General features: G+C 40.8%; 1 protein-coding gene across 1 annotated transcript; it reads left to right on the top strand.

Moving 5' to 3' along the window:
- The first annotated feature begins 130 nt into the window (after positions 1 to 130).
- On the top strand, positions 131 to 2219 carry LOC114427724 (uncharacterized). Its single transcript, XM_028395933.1, has 5 exons — positions 131 to 254; positions 434 to 640; positions 804 to 975; positions 1129 to 1208; positions 1370 to 2219. Exons 2-5 carry the CDS (start codon positions 494 to 496, stop codon positions 1664 to 1666), a joined length of 696 nt encoding a protein of 231 aa, XP_028251734.1. The 5' UTR covers positions 131 to 254; positions 434 to 493; the 3' UTR covers positions 1667 to 2219.
- Positions 2220 to 14338: the final 12119 nt, after the last annotated feature.

The following is a 14338-nucleotide window of genomic DNA, read 5'->3' as shown; positions in this document are numbered from 1 at the left end:
AATGGCTATGTAAGTTACAATGTTTTAATTCAGTAATGCTTGCATGTTAATCTAATTACATTTAATTGAGTTATCATTCTTTTACTTTTTCATATTAGGATACCTGGCATCAATCCCTCAAACGCAAATTCAAAGCAGAGCGTGCACCTTTGATTCACAACGACGAGGTGAAAAGAAGTAAGGAAAAATTTGGGAACAGAGGGTCAAGAGGGTCCACGGAAACTGCAGGAACCTGTCCCAGACCTGTGTCAGAGGTGGGTGGATTCATGTAGCTAAGTTATTGTGCACAAATGGAAATTCGTTTATATTATTTGTCAACAACAGGTTTCTTATGCTGACTTACATTGTGGGGTCCATGGACATCTATGCCAGTGAATTTTAAAGGACAATGAATTGGTGTTTTTGTTTGTTGTGTTTTTTTTTATTCCAGCAGGTGCCTGCTGTAATTGGTGAGGATGCAACCTCTATTGAGAGGCATGTGCATGATCTACATATGCAGTATGAAAAGATACAACCAGACAACTCTGTGGTCAAAGACCGGATGCAGCGTACTTTTGTATGGCGTCGAAAAGAGATCACGGATGGCATGAAAGTTGAGGATGTACTGAGGAAATACCCTTTTTTGGGAACACCTTCAGGCGTAAGTGATACAAAATCATATCACTTGGAATGCTAAAAACTAATGTAACTATGAAATACAGTTAAAATGCAATAGTTTTTAGTTTTTACTGGCCTTGTGCATGAATGTTTAGATTACTTGGTTAAATGAGCAATGAATTTCCCCTTACTATTAACTCTTTCAGCTGTGGGAAGAGGTTGACAGAATCCATCCATCTGCTGTGAACCTGTGCCATCGCTTGAAAGAGGGCTTTACCTGCATAGTACCAAAAGTGATCAAGCTGGTGGAAGGAAAATCCACATTGGCCAAAATTTACTCTGAACTTAGGGAGGAACTGCTGGCAGAACAACTACCAGGTATTCTCCTGTTATTTTCTTTTTGTTATGTTCTTTTTGTGCCTACGAGTAATTAATGTTTTTTTTTTAACTCACTTATTTATTAAAAATATTAATGTTAATTTACTAAGATCTACTAAACTGACTTTAAAGGCATTTCATTGTCTCTTACAGAAGTTGACTTTCGTGCAGCGCTAGTCATGCTTCCTCTCATCTTTAAAGAAAAGGTGGACCACTTCATTTCAGTAGGACAGGTAATATTGCCCTTCTGTTTTAAAGCAGGTTTACAAAGTGCTTTTCTAATCGCTATGCTTTCATATTTTTGGATAAATTATGAAGAAGGTTTAAAACTTTGATCATGAAGCTGTATCTGTTTAATTAATCTGTTTCACCACTGTTTTGACATTTTTTGCAGCGTGTTAGTTGGAGTCCCTATCCAACTGTACAACTGGGAGACAGTGACTGGAAAATGGCCTTTGCCAGGAAGGTTCCCATTTCAGTCAGGGTGGATGGTGTGGATCTGTGCCAAGGAACAGGAGTTGAAGAGGGGGTAATTGCAGCCTTCTGTGCCTACTTTGTTTTCAACCTGGCTTACCCACCCTACTTGAAGAAGACGCTGACCTTTCTCCAACGCACTATACTGAACATTACTGAGGTGGGTGACAAGGCCCTTCCAGTCACCATTACCAGAACAATCAATCTACTCTTCTAAATATGCCTCGACCATATAGATGTCCCAAGTGTAGAAGAACCACCTTCACCTTAATGAAACTGATTCAACATGTTGGTCTTATCCATGCACATGAATCCAACTTTAATATCAATTGTGGACTAAATGGCTGTAAGACATCTTTTAAATTGTATGAGTCTTACAGGCGTCATGTGTACTGTAAGCACAGAGAACATGTGCTACCTCAGAGCAACAGCAATGACACTGACCTAAACAATGGAAATAACACTGACCTAAACAATGGAAATGACACTGACCTATGTGAGGAGGATAACTTGGACAATGATTTGCAGCCTCAGGCAGATGTACCACCTACCATGGATGCACTATTTAGAAACTTTAAAGAAAATCTTTGCAGCTTCATTCTAAAATGTAGAGAAAAAAATAACATTCCACAGGCTGTCCAGCAGGAAATTTTAAATGATATAAATTTTCTATTTAGTTATTTTAAGGAAAATTACAATGCTTTTATTACATACCATCTTCAAGAAAATGGGTTCAGTATTTTGGAGTATCCTGAACTAAGAGATGTGATACAATCAAATGACTTTTTTGAAAAAGCATCAGCAGCTGTCAAATCACCATACACGTTGAAAGAACATTGTAAGTCTAAGCTAAATTTGGTTGAACCTGTGCATCACATTTTGAGGTCAGAAAGTGGACACAAAATAGGTACATATTCTTACGTGCCCATCACAAAGGTTTGGGCACACTACTGTTCACGTGAGGACATCTTTGATGAAATTCAGGCCAACAGGCATATGGAAAGAGACACTGAATACTTGAGCAACTTCTGTGATGGTAGTTACTTCATGGAACATCCCGTCTTCAAAGATAATCCAAATGCATTACGTCTTCATTTTTATGAAGATGAATTTGAAGTGACCAATCCTTTAGGCTCAAAGCGTACCAAGCATAAGCTATGTGCTTTCTACTATACTATAGGCAACCTTGATAACAAACATCAATCAAAGCTTAAGCATATTCATCTTGCTCTTTTAGTTCGTCAAACATTTGTGAAACGTTGTGGTTTACAAACTATTTTAAAACCCATGTTAGACGACCTTAAAAACTTGAAAGAGATGGCATCACTATCACAGTTAATGGGATTGAGCAGACTTTATATGCTGCAATAGCAACATTTTCAGCCAATAACCTTTCGGCCCACATGTTAGGTGGGTTTACTATGTCGTTTAAACTCACACAGAGTTTGTCATTTTTGCATGGCAACTTACACAAATATCAAAGAAAAATTCAATGAGAGTGACTTTGTCTTGAGAAGCCCAGAGGCACACGAGTATCATCTGAAATCGTGTACCGAAAACCCTGAGCATAAAGTGACATATGGAGCAACTGGTCCTTCTCCTTTGAGTGAGTTAAGCTATTTTGATGTGACAAAGTCATTTCCACCTGATATAATGCATGACTTGTTAGAAGGAGTCATCCCACTTGTACTGAAACTAGTTGTGTGCCAAGCACACAAAGACAAACACATAACTATACAAGAAATCAACGAAGAACTGCAACATCTCAAAATTGGTCAAAATGACCAAAAAACAAACCAGTACAACTGTCAGAGAGACTAATGCAGGGCTTAGGAATTTCAGGGTCTGCTGCTCAGAAATGGTGTCTTTTTAGGCTGTTGCCTCTTTTATAGCACACCGCGTTCCACCTGGTTGCAGTTATTGGAATGTATTCCTGCTCTGTTGTGACATAGTTGATATAGTAACTGCCCCTAAAATCAAAAGAGAACATTTATCAGTTTTGAACTTGCTTGTTTGTGAATTTTTAACAAAACTTAAGGATGTTTTTGGCAATGTCATCACTCCAAAATGCCACTACATGACACATTACGCAAGACTTATAGCCATGTACGGCCCCCTAAGAAGGGTATGGTGCATGCGCTTTGAGGCAAAGCACCAATATTTCAAGACTGTTGCGAGTAGCTGCAGAAATTTTATTAATGTAGCAAAAACCTTAAGTGACAGGCACCAGATGCGACAATGCTGGGAGTTTTCTCAAACCAACGTTCTTGATGAATTTGAGATTGTGATAGGGACAAGTACACATACCCTACTTTCATCGCTCCCACTTGGGCTACAGAGATGTCTTGTCGATATACAAGGAAGTGAGGATGCATTTAAAAACATGCAGCGTGTTTCAGGGGTCTTTGTTGACAGTGTAAAATATGCATGTAAAGATGTTTTCATTGTTGATTACTTGCATGCAGAGGATATTCCTCTTTTTTTCATGATCAAATATATTTTAAATGTTAACACACTGTGGTTTCTGTGTGGAAAGCTTCTTATCCCAACTGTTTATGATTCACACCTGCATGCATACAGAGTCAGTGTTGATCTGGAATGGAGTGTAATCAAACCAGGACAAGAAATGGACTTTCAGTCCCTTGACATGTACCATATTGAAGACAAGTTATATGCCACCCCCGAGACATGTTTGAAGAAGAGATTTATAAATGTGAAAATCTGATTGTTTAATATGTTTTAATAACTTTTTCAAATCAATAAACTGGATAAAATATGTTGGACCATTTGTGTTGTTTTAGTACAAATTTGCCATCATAAGGTACAAATTGTTTGTCACTGGGGCAGTACCCATTAGAGAACAAATTTGTACCCTTTTCAGGGGTACATATTAGTCCCTAGTCCATTTAAGTCCATTTTTGTACCCCAGGGTGCATAAATGTCTCTATGAGGTACAAACGGGAAAGGTACAGAAATGTTCCCGGGTTAAGGGTACAATACGTGTACCTTTGAGGGTACTGCCCAGTGACAAGCCATTGGACCCTTAAGGTACAAATTTAACACATTATTTCTGAGAGTGTACGCTATCATAACTAATTAGTGGTCTTTGGTTCTTGTTGATGTGTAGAGTTATTGTGTATATAATGTAAAGTGTGTCTGTATATAAATGCTTTCGAAAATTATATGTTTTAGTGTTATTCGCCATTAAATAATAAAATAATAATACATACTTTAATAGTTCCTGTACTTCATCCTCTCCGCTGCACATATGTGTTCATTTAATGATAATATTTTTTAACTTTACCAGTGTGTAAGAAGCAGTTCTCCTTCTCGTCCGTTCGTTCATTTGTCATGCGATAGGCTGCTCAGGCTGCACAGATCAGAGCTGTGGATTCCTTCTCGTTCTCGTTCTTCGTTCATCTGTCACGTGACGGGCTCCACACACGCTGTGTGGGAAGCGCACACTCTCGTTCATGGCTGTTTTAGAAATGAGAGAAAAGAGGTTATTATTTCTCATCACATATAAATGTCATGTATGTATATTTGTCACCTGCCAATCTACGCTGCGGAGGTGTGGGATATCTGTGCGGAACATTTAGATGTCTCTACGGAGGACACACGGGGGGAACTCAGGAGACACACGGAAGGCACAGGTGGACGAGTGGACCTTTCCCTGGCTGGATTCACCGCGATCTAAGTGGAATCTACGGACAATGTAGATTTACCAAAGACAGTGGATTACCCCAGGACTAAAAAGGATTTACCCGAACGACTGGAGTTTGGTGAGATCGCGTTTTATTCTTTTTTTTAATGGAGCGACGTCTCACCGAGGAACTGCTGATCTTGTCCTCACGGAGGGACACGGGTTCATTTGGACCGTTCTCTCGACTCTGAACTATAAATATTCTGTATATATTATTTGGGAACTGATCGGGTTGCACTAAACTCTGGGGGTACAGGGGAGAAGCTTTGTGGAAAAAGACCGGTTGTGTCGCGCTGCTTGTGTGCGGAGCTGATCACCTGAGCTCTGCCTGCAACACAGCGTGAACTCTAAACAATCGATCTCTGGCTCCTCTGTGTTTTTGTAAATATTGTTGGGATTTTGGTGTGGTGTGTGTGGCCTAGCCTGGCGGTTTTTATTAACAGATAAACCAGCAGCAGCAAAATAAGACCCGCCCGTGAGAATAGTGCGTTGTGCCGTTTTCCTGATTTAAAAAAAAAACAGGTGCTTTATTGTGGTGTGTATTTGCTCTCTTATGTGTTCACATGCTTTGAATTGCTTGTGGTAGTTGTGTATTATACTTTGTCAGCTGAAGCAAACCATGTTGTCTTCAGTATTTAGTGTTTGAGAACCGCGGCCAAGGCTTCTTCAGTTCTGTTTATTCACGCAAGACTTCCAGTTACCATAGCAACACACAACGCTTCACACCTAATGCACGTCGCCGCTTGACCTATATCAATGCGCGGCACTATACTACAGAGGAACATGCGCCATCGGCTATAAAAATGAACTAAATGACTCACAATAAGATTCGTTCACATTAGGGTTTGAGAGTAACTGAATCGAGTCAGTAACGAGTCGAACCTCCCAACACTACCATCCGCACTGTGTGAAGGAGCGCTCCTCCCTGCTGCTGTCAGACTTTACGATCAGGCCTGCTCACAGTAGACCATAACTTTTTCTGCTCTTCTGTGTGTAGGTTTAAAGGTGACTCAAGTACATTCATGGCAATTGATGCTTAGGTTAGACAGACTCTCTCCTCTGATCTCCTCCATACAGATAGGTCAGTCCTATGTACCCTTATGCTATGAACAGGTCTGCTCTACATCTGTGTTTTTAATTTGACGTTTTTTTGTTTACCCTCATTTTATACAGGAGCCACACCTGTGAGAAATGTGAAAATAGTTGAATAATATTGTAATATAGGAATTGATTGGACTGTTTGATTTTAGCATTACTACAAGCTAGAGACAAAGCGAGGTCTGTCAGTACCAGTATGGGAGGATGATGTATGACATATAAACAAGATGAGGCAAAATAAGGGAGAGCAGTATTAGTATTATCTAAGTGAGCTGAAAAACAACAGTAATGACAGAACTATATCCAAATGATTGTGTGCAGTATTAGCTGCTAGTAGTAGTGCGGTGACTTGTCGCCACCTTGTGGACTCTTTTATCCTCAAACTCAAGGCCTGCGGGCCAAATCTGGCCCGCTGTAACGTTCTATCTGGCCCACACCAAGATGTCCAAAACATATATGATCCAGCCCAAATGTTTTTTATAAATATAGAATTTATTTTTTATATATAAATTTAAACTACCCACAATATTCTGCTGAATAACACTACAGTAATATTAACAAAAAATTATTTATTTTGTGTCGTGCAGCTCAGAGATTTGTACGGCTGTGAACAAAGGTGTTAAAAAAACAAAAAGTGGATGGTGACCACAGGTTCAAAGACACAGCAGGATATTTTGGGGAATTGAACCTGCCTGAAGTGCAAAGAAAACGGCGTCCAAAGGGAAAATAATGTCAAGCGTGATTACTTGACTAAACACGGAGTACTGAAGGATCAGAGAAGAAGAACGAGGCACACAGCTACAGGAGGCAGCTTTGTGCCTCAGTTTTGTGGTGAGTGCAACTTCATCACGTTACTATTTGCCATTTATTTAAGGGGAGGGAGAGTTGTGCGCCGTGGTGTCAACTAGTCCTGGTACTGAGATACATTGACCAACGCCACAACATTCAAGAGAGTTTTTTTGAATTTTGAAAAAGTTGATCGCCCAGGCCTATGATGGGGCTTCAGTATGAGGGGTGCCACTGGAGGAGTGCAGCGTAAGGTACAGGACATCTATTCAAACGCTCACTACGTTCACTCTTATGCCCACCAGTTAAACCTGGTAAGGCAACAAGCAAACTCGCATCCCTTAGATCACTTAGGTCACTTTTTTTTCTGACATGGGAGGATTTGCTTCTTTTTTTCACAAGATCGAGCAAGAGAACCGCAGTGCTTGATGAGGTGGTGGTGCATCGACTTCCAAGTGCATCATCAACACGTTGGAATTTCAACAGCCTGTTAACACAGTGTACGAGCACAAGGATGATCTAGTGAAGTGTTTTCAGACCATACGGAATGGAGAAGCATTTGATGGCCCTACGAAGAGAGATGCCGCTATGTGAGAATGCTGGAAGATGAAGCTTTTTGTTTTTTCCTAGTATTGTGTCACAAGATCATGCCACACATAGACATGCTGTATAACCAGCTGCAGAAGAGAAATATTCAATTCAATTAAATTCAGTTTTATTTATATAGCCATTTTACAATCAGAAATTGTCTCAAAGTGCTTCACAGTAACTCAGAGCGTGAGACCCAGAGCCTGAACCCTCTTAAAAGCAAAAAACTCCCTTTAAGAGGAAGAAACCTTGAGCAGGACCCGTCTATTTAAGGAGGAACCAGTCCTGCTGCTAGTCGGGCCGGGTAGAGGAGGAGAAGAAGAGGGAGACAGGACAGAGAGGATGAAGGAGAGAGAGAGAGAGGAAACATGCAGAAAACATGATACAGTACAGAGCAAACATGACAGCAAGATGAAACGGTGATTATATTATAATGGATATCTATATATATCGTCAGTCTACAAGTAGTAATAGTAATTTGATAGGAATCAAAGCAAAGATGAGCAGCAGAGGCTGATGAAGTCAATGAGCACAGGAGAGATCAGGGGCCGGACTGCAGGTCAGTATGCAGGTCTTGAGACCTGCAAACAAAGAGAGAGAGCGAGAGTCAGGCACAAAACTACGAGGAAGAGAGTAAACACATAGTATGAGACGATATTACCAGTATGAGCCAAACTAAGGAGAGTAGAGGAGAGGTCAGAGGGTGCTCAGTGGATCATGTTTGTGCCCCCCGACAACGTAGGCCTAGAGCAGCATAGCTGTGCTAAAAGTTAAGATTTTATCAGCCCTAACACCTGTTATACCTGTGGCTGAGGCAACTATAACTACACCTATCAGCCCTACACACAAAGTCTAAGGCTAACTGTACGCCTTACTAAACAGAAAAGTTTTACGTCTAGTCTTAAAGGTGGAGGCAGTGTCCGCCTCTCAGACCCAGATTGGTAACTGGTTCCATAGTAGTGGTGCCTGGTAGCTAAAAGCTGGTCCTCCCATTCTACTTTTATGAATCCTAGGAACTACAAGTAAACCTGCACTCAGAGATCTAAGTGTGTTAACGGTCAAACTGGTTGGATGTGGTGGAAAGGCAACAGGAACAGTTCTTAAGGCATGACATGATTTACAAGAAGTATACAGTGGAGAGATGCTATATACAACATCCAGCTTTACTGAGCTTTGAAAGGACACCAAAGAATGAAGAATCTTTTTGTTTCTTCTCAATTAAGACTTGTTTTGTGGTCAACGTTTGATTTCATCTCACACGCACATGCAAGATTCTGGTCTAATAATCATGGGTGCAATGGTACTGTTTCTCTGGTACCTGCTGGAAAAATGTAACTCATCAATAATCATGTTCAGTTTACTGGTTTATGCTTTGTATATATATTGTTTTAGTGATATGCTGAGAGCCAAACAAATTAAACACATTAAAATGACAATCTGTGTATATGCGCACCGGGCCCATGTGTGCAGACAGCAGCAGTGAATTATAAAAACACCACCATGTAGAGACAGAAACCACATGTCATCGTGCAAATAAGGTAAATAAGGTAAATAAGGTAAGTTGGAGGGGTTGGCTGCTCCCTAATTTCAAGGATGGGGAAACACTGCTTTGTGTGTGTGTGTCATGTCGTGGTTGTGTTGCAATATGGTGAAAAAAGGCAGAGAAGCAGTCTAGCAGTTAAAAATAACTGGCTATTGAAAATAAAAATAATAAATGTATTGATAGGGAGAGATGGCACAAGCAAACTTGGCAAGAGAAACTGCATGAGGATGGATACTTATATAGTGGCACTGACGTCAGGACAAAGGTTGTGGTTGATTTGTTTGTGTGTTATAAATAATTGTCCAAATGCTTGCATATGGGGCCAATCTGCTGCAGCTCCTTCAGACTTAATAGCCAGTGAATCTGCGATTTTCTGTGTTTTTTTTTTTTCACCTCCCGTCCTGAGCTGGAGCCCTCCAGCTTTCTGTAACTTAATGGGGTTTTATTTCTCGAAAGATACAGGCTGGGGTGTTAACCCAACCTTTCCCCCATGCACATGAAATGATGCATTAGTCTGGGTCAGTGAGCACAGCTCTGACAGATAAATTAAAAAGCCTGATCGTGGATTGAAGGTGAACACTACCTGCAAGCTCACACCATTGCTTTAATTGCCTTTAATATCACCCCAGGTATATAAGTTCTAGTATTTGTAAACTTAGGCAGAAAAATCTAAATACATACTAAACACATACTTTAAATTTAAACTGTAGGTGTACAAGAATATTTTAATAACTTAATAATAATTTTATTGTTTTACCCATGTTTCCTGCTGTGCCCTGTTGATGGCACATGTCAGTATTTACACAATGATTTATGCCATGCTGTGCTGTACAAGCCAATTACATGTTATTTGTAATTTGAAGGACTCTTGTGTTTTGATGGTTGTCATGGTTTTAGGAGAAAATTCTAGAATATCATCGGTTGTCATGACATCCTTAAAGTTATGATGTCATGCGTAACAACCGTTGTGTGTTTAAAACACAGAAAATGTCAGGGTACTTACTCACAAACTTCATCGGAGAGGGGAGCTTTGGGACCGTGTTGAATGGTTACAGGCTTCCCAGTCTGACAAATGTGGCAGTAAAATGTATTAGGAAAGAATATCGATCGATGGCCATGAGGGAGATAAACGTTTTGAAGAAACTCAGATGTTTGGATCCGGACAAGTGCAATTTGGTAAAGTGTTATGGCTATTTCAAGCAAGGCAGCTACACTTATATTGCAATGGAAAAGTTAAATACAGATATACACAACTACATGGAAAACCACACATACCTACCTGTGGATGAGATTCGAGTAATCCTGCACCAGACCCTGGTGGCTTTGAATGCACTCAAGAGCATTGGTCTCATACATTTGGATATCAAACCAGACAACATAATGCTTAGTCATGAAAAGCCGTTAAAGGTGAAACTGATTGATTTTGGTTTAGCCTCTGATGTGGTCAGAAATAGAGCAAGGTTTCCACATACAACCTACTGGTTACAGAGCGCCAGAGGTAACCTTGGGCCTCCCAGTGACCACGGCTGTGGATATGTGGTCTCTCGGATGTGTGGCGGCTTTCATGTATATAAACTCCCATCTGTTTCCTATCCAGGATCCATTTGAGGAATTAAGCATCATTATAAAGATGCAAGGTCAGCCAGCTAAACATGTGCTGGATAAAGGGATGTACACTAAAAGGTTTTTCTGGAAGAAAAAACATGGAAAAGCAGCACACATGGCAACTGAAAACCAGGATGAATACATGACCACAAACAGTATGCACAGCGAAGACTATGGTGGTATTTCTGAAGACTTTCATTGTGTGGATGATCTGCTCAAGATGCGCCAAGACCCAGAAACAGTCAAGAAGTGGAAAGACAATAGGGCATTTTAAGCCTTCTTAAAAGGATGTTACACACAGATCCTGCAAAGAGAATCACGCCCATAGAAGCTCTGGGGCACCAGTTTTTGACCATGAGACACTTTCCTAACAAGAGTCCCACAGACCCAAGTGAACTTCCAGATGTTGAAGAACCCACACCTTCAACTTCCTGCAGCTTTGTTGGTCAAAACAACATTGGCACTAATACAAACAACACAAACAACAGTACACCCAAAGGGAAACTCGAGAAGTCCACTCTGAAGAGGATGACGTGGAATATACCTGACAAGTCTAGACCTGGAGATAAACCTGACAAGGCTAGACCTGGAGATAAACCCAACAAGCCTCTTTGTGGTGATAAAACTGACAAGTCCTGTCTAGAAGATAAACCGAACAAGTACAGTCAAGAAATCCACAGTCAACAACACAAGTCAGGCAGTGACAGAGAAAATACAGGTTTTAGCACAAATAAAACCCAGAAGACACTGCTGACGAGGATTAGAAATTTCTTTTTCAGGATATTGAGGCCTGAAGATGAACTCAACAAGTCTTGCACAGAAGATAAAACGAACAGGTCTAGTACTGGACATCAACCCAGAATGTCTCAGTGAGTGATTCGTTCTCTCGCACACATGGCAGGCAGCCGCATAAGCTCAGTTGGCAGGACAGGAAACAGATATGATTCGTTCACAGAGTCGCCCCCGGATCTTCGTTCTTTTGTCACATGACGACCAAGCCACTCAGGCTGTGTGGCATCTGACCAGCAGCAAATGATCAGCAAACGAACGGATCGTTCGTGGATCGTTCACAGATCATTCATAGATTGCTCATTTGCTGAAGCTCAGCTGCGGGGCTGTGTACTGAGAAACAAACAAGGAAATGAATCTGATATCTGACGCTCCTTCATTTGTGACAACCGCTATCATAACTAATTAGTGGTCTTTGGTTCTTGTTGATGTGTAGAGTTATTGTGTATATAATGTAAAGTGTGTCTGTATATAAATGCTTTCGAAAATTATATGTTTTAGTGTTATTCGCCATTAAATAATAAAATATAATAATACATACTTTAATAGTTCCTGTACTTCATCCTCTCCGCTGCACATATGTGTTCATTTAATGATAAATATTTTTTAACTTTACCAGTGTGTAAGAAGCAGTTCTCCTTCTCGTCCGTCGTTCATTTGTCATGCGATAGGCTGCTCAGGCTGCACAGATCAGAGCTGTGGATTCCTTCTCGTTCTCGTTCTTTGTTCATCTGTCACGTGACGGGCTCCACACACGCTGTGTGGGAAGCAGCACACTCTCGTTCATGGCTGTTTTAGAAATGAGAGAAAAGAGGTTATTATTTCTCATCACATATAAATGTCATGTATGTATATTTGTCACCTGCCAATCTACGCTGCGGAGGTGTGGGATATCTGTGCGGAACATTTAGATGTCTCTACGGAGGACACACGGGGGGAACTCAGGAGACACACGGAAGGGCACAGGTGGACGAGTGGACCTTTCCCTGGCTGGATTCACCGCGATCTAAGTGGAATCTACGGACAATGTAGATTACCAAAGACAGTGGATTACCCCAGGACTAAAAAGGATTTACCCGAACGACTGGAGTTTGGTGAGATCGCGTTTTATTCTTTTTTTTAATGGAGCGACGTCTCACCGAGGAACTGCTGATCTTGTCCTCACGGAGGGACACGGGTTCATTTGGACCGTTCTCTCGAACTCTGAACTATAAATATTCTGTATATATTATTTGGGAACTGATCGGGTTGCACTAAACTCTGGGGGTACAGGGGAGAAGCTTTGTGGAAAAAGACCGGTTGTGTCGCGCTGCTTGTGTGCGGAGCTGATCACCTGAGCTCTGCCTGCAACACAGCGTGAACTCTAAACAATCGATCTCTGGCTCCTCTGTGTTTTTGTAAATATTGTTGGGATTTTGGTGTGGTGTGTGTGGCCTAGCCTGGCGGTTTTATTAACAGATAACCAGCAGCAGCAAAATAAGACCCGCCCGTGAGAATAGTGCGTTGTGCCGTTTTCCTGATTTAAAAAAAAAACAGGTGCTTTATTGTGGTGTGTATTTGCTCTCTTATGTTTTCACATGCTTTGAATTGCTTGTGGTAGTTGTGTATTATACTTTGTCAGCTGAAGCAAACCATGTTGTCTTCAGTATTTAGTGTTTGAGAACCGCGGCCAAGGCTTCTTCAGTTCTGTTTATTCACGCAAGACTTCCAGTTACCATAGCAACACACAACGCTTCACACCTAATGCACGTCGCCGCTTGACCTATATCAATGCGCGGCACTATACTACAGAGGAACATGCGCCATCGGCTATAAAAATGAACTAAATGACTCACAATAAGATTCGTTCACATTAGGGTTTGAGAGTAACTGAATCGAGTCAGTAACGAGTCGAACCTCCCAACACTACCATCCGCACTGTGTGAAGGAGCGCTCCTCCCTGCTGCTGTCAGACTTTACGATCAGGCCTGCTCACAGTAGACCATAACTTTTTCTGCTCTTCTGTGTGTAGGTTTAAAGGTGACTCAAGTACATTCATGGCAATTGATGCTTAGGTTAGACAGACTCTCTCCTCTGATCTCCTCCATACAGATAGGTCAGTCCTATGTACCCTTATGCTATGAACAGGTCTGCTCTACATCTGTGTTTTTAATTTGACGTTTTTTGTTTACCTCATTTATACAGGAGCCACACCTGTGAGAAATGTGAAAATATTTGAATAATATTGTAATATAGGAATTGATTGGACTGTTTGATTTAGCATTACTACAAGCTAGAGACAAAGCGAGGTCTGTCAGTACCAGTATGGGAGGATGATGTATGACATATAAACAAGATGAGCAAAATAAGGGAGAGCAGTATTAGTATTATCTAAGTGAGCTGAAAAACAACAGTAATGACAGAACTATATCCAAATGATTGTGTGCAGTATTAGCTGCTAGTAGTAGTGCGGTGACTTGTCGCCACCTTGTGGACTCTTTTATCCTCAAACTCAAGGCCTGCGGGCCAAATCTGGCCCGCTGTAACGTTCTATCTGGCCCACACCAAGATGTCCAAAACATATATGATCCAGCCCAAATGTTTTTTATAAATATAAGAATTTATTTTTTATATATAAATTTAAACTACCCACAATATTCTGCTGAATAACACTACAGTAATATTAACAAAAAATTATTTATTTTGTGTCGTGCAGCTCAGAGATTTGTACGGCTGTGAACAAAGGTGTTAAAAAAACAAAAAGTGGATGGTGACCACAGGTTTCAAAGACACAGCAG

This window comes from Parambassis ranga, chromosome 22 (genome assembly GCF_900634625.1).
Source record: "Parambassis ranga chromosome 22, fParRan2.1, whole genome shotgun sequence".
Taxonomy (NCBI): Eukaryota; Metazoa; Chordata; class Actinopteri; family Ambassidae; genus Parambassis; species Parambassis ranga.
Note: the sequence above shows the minus strand (reverse complement) of the source record. Positions and strands in the feature narration are given on the sequence as shown.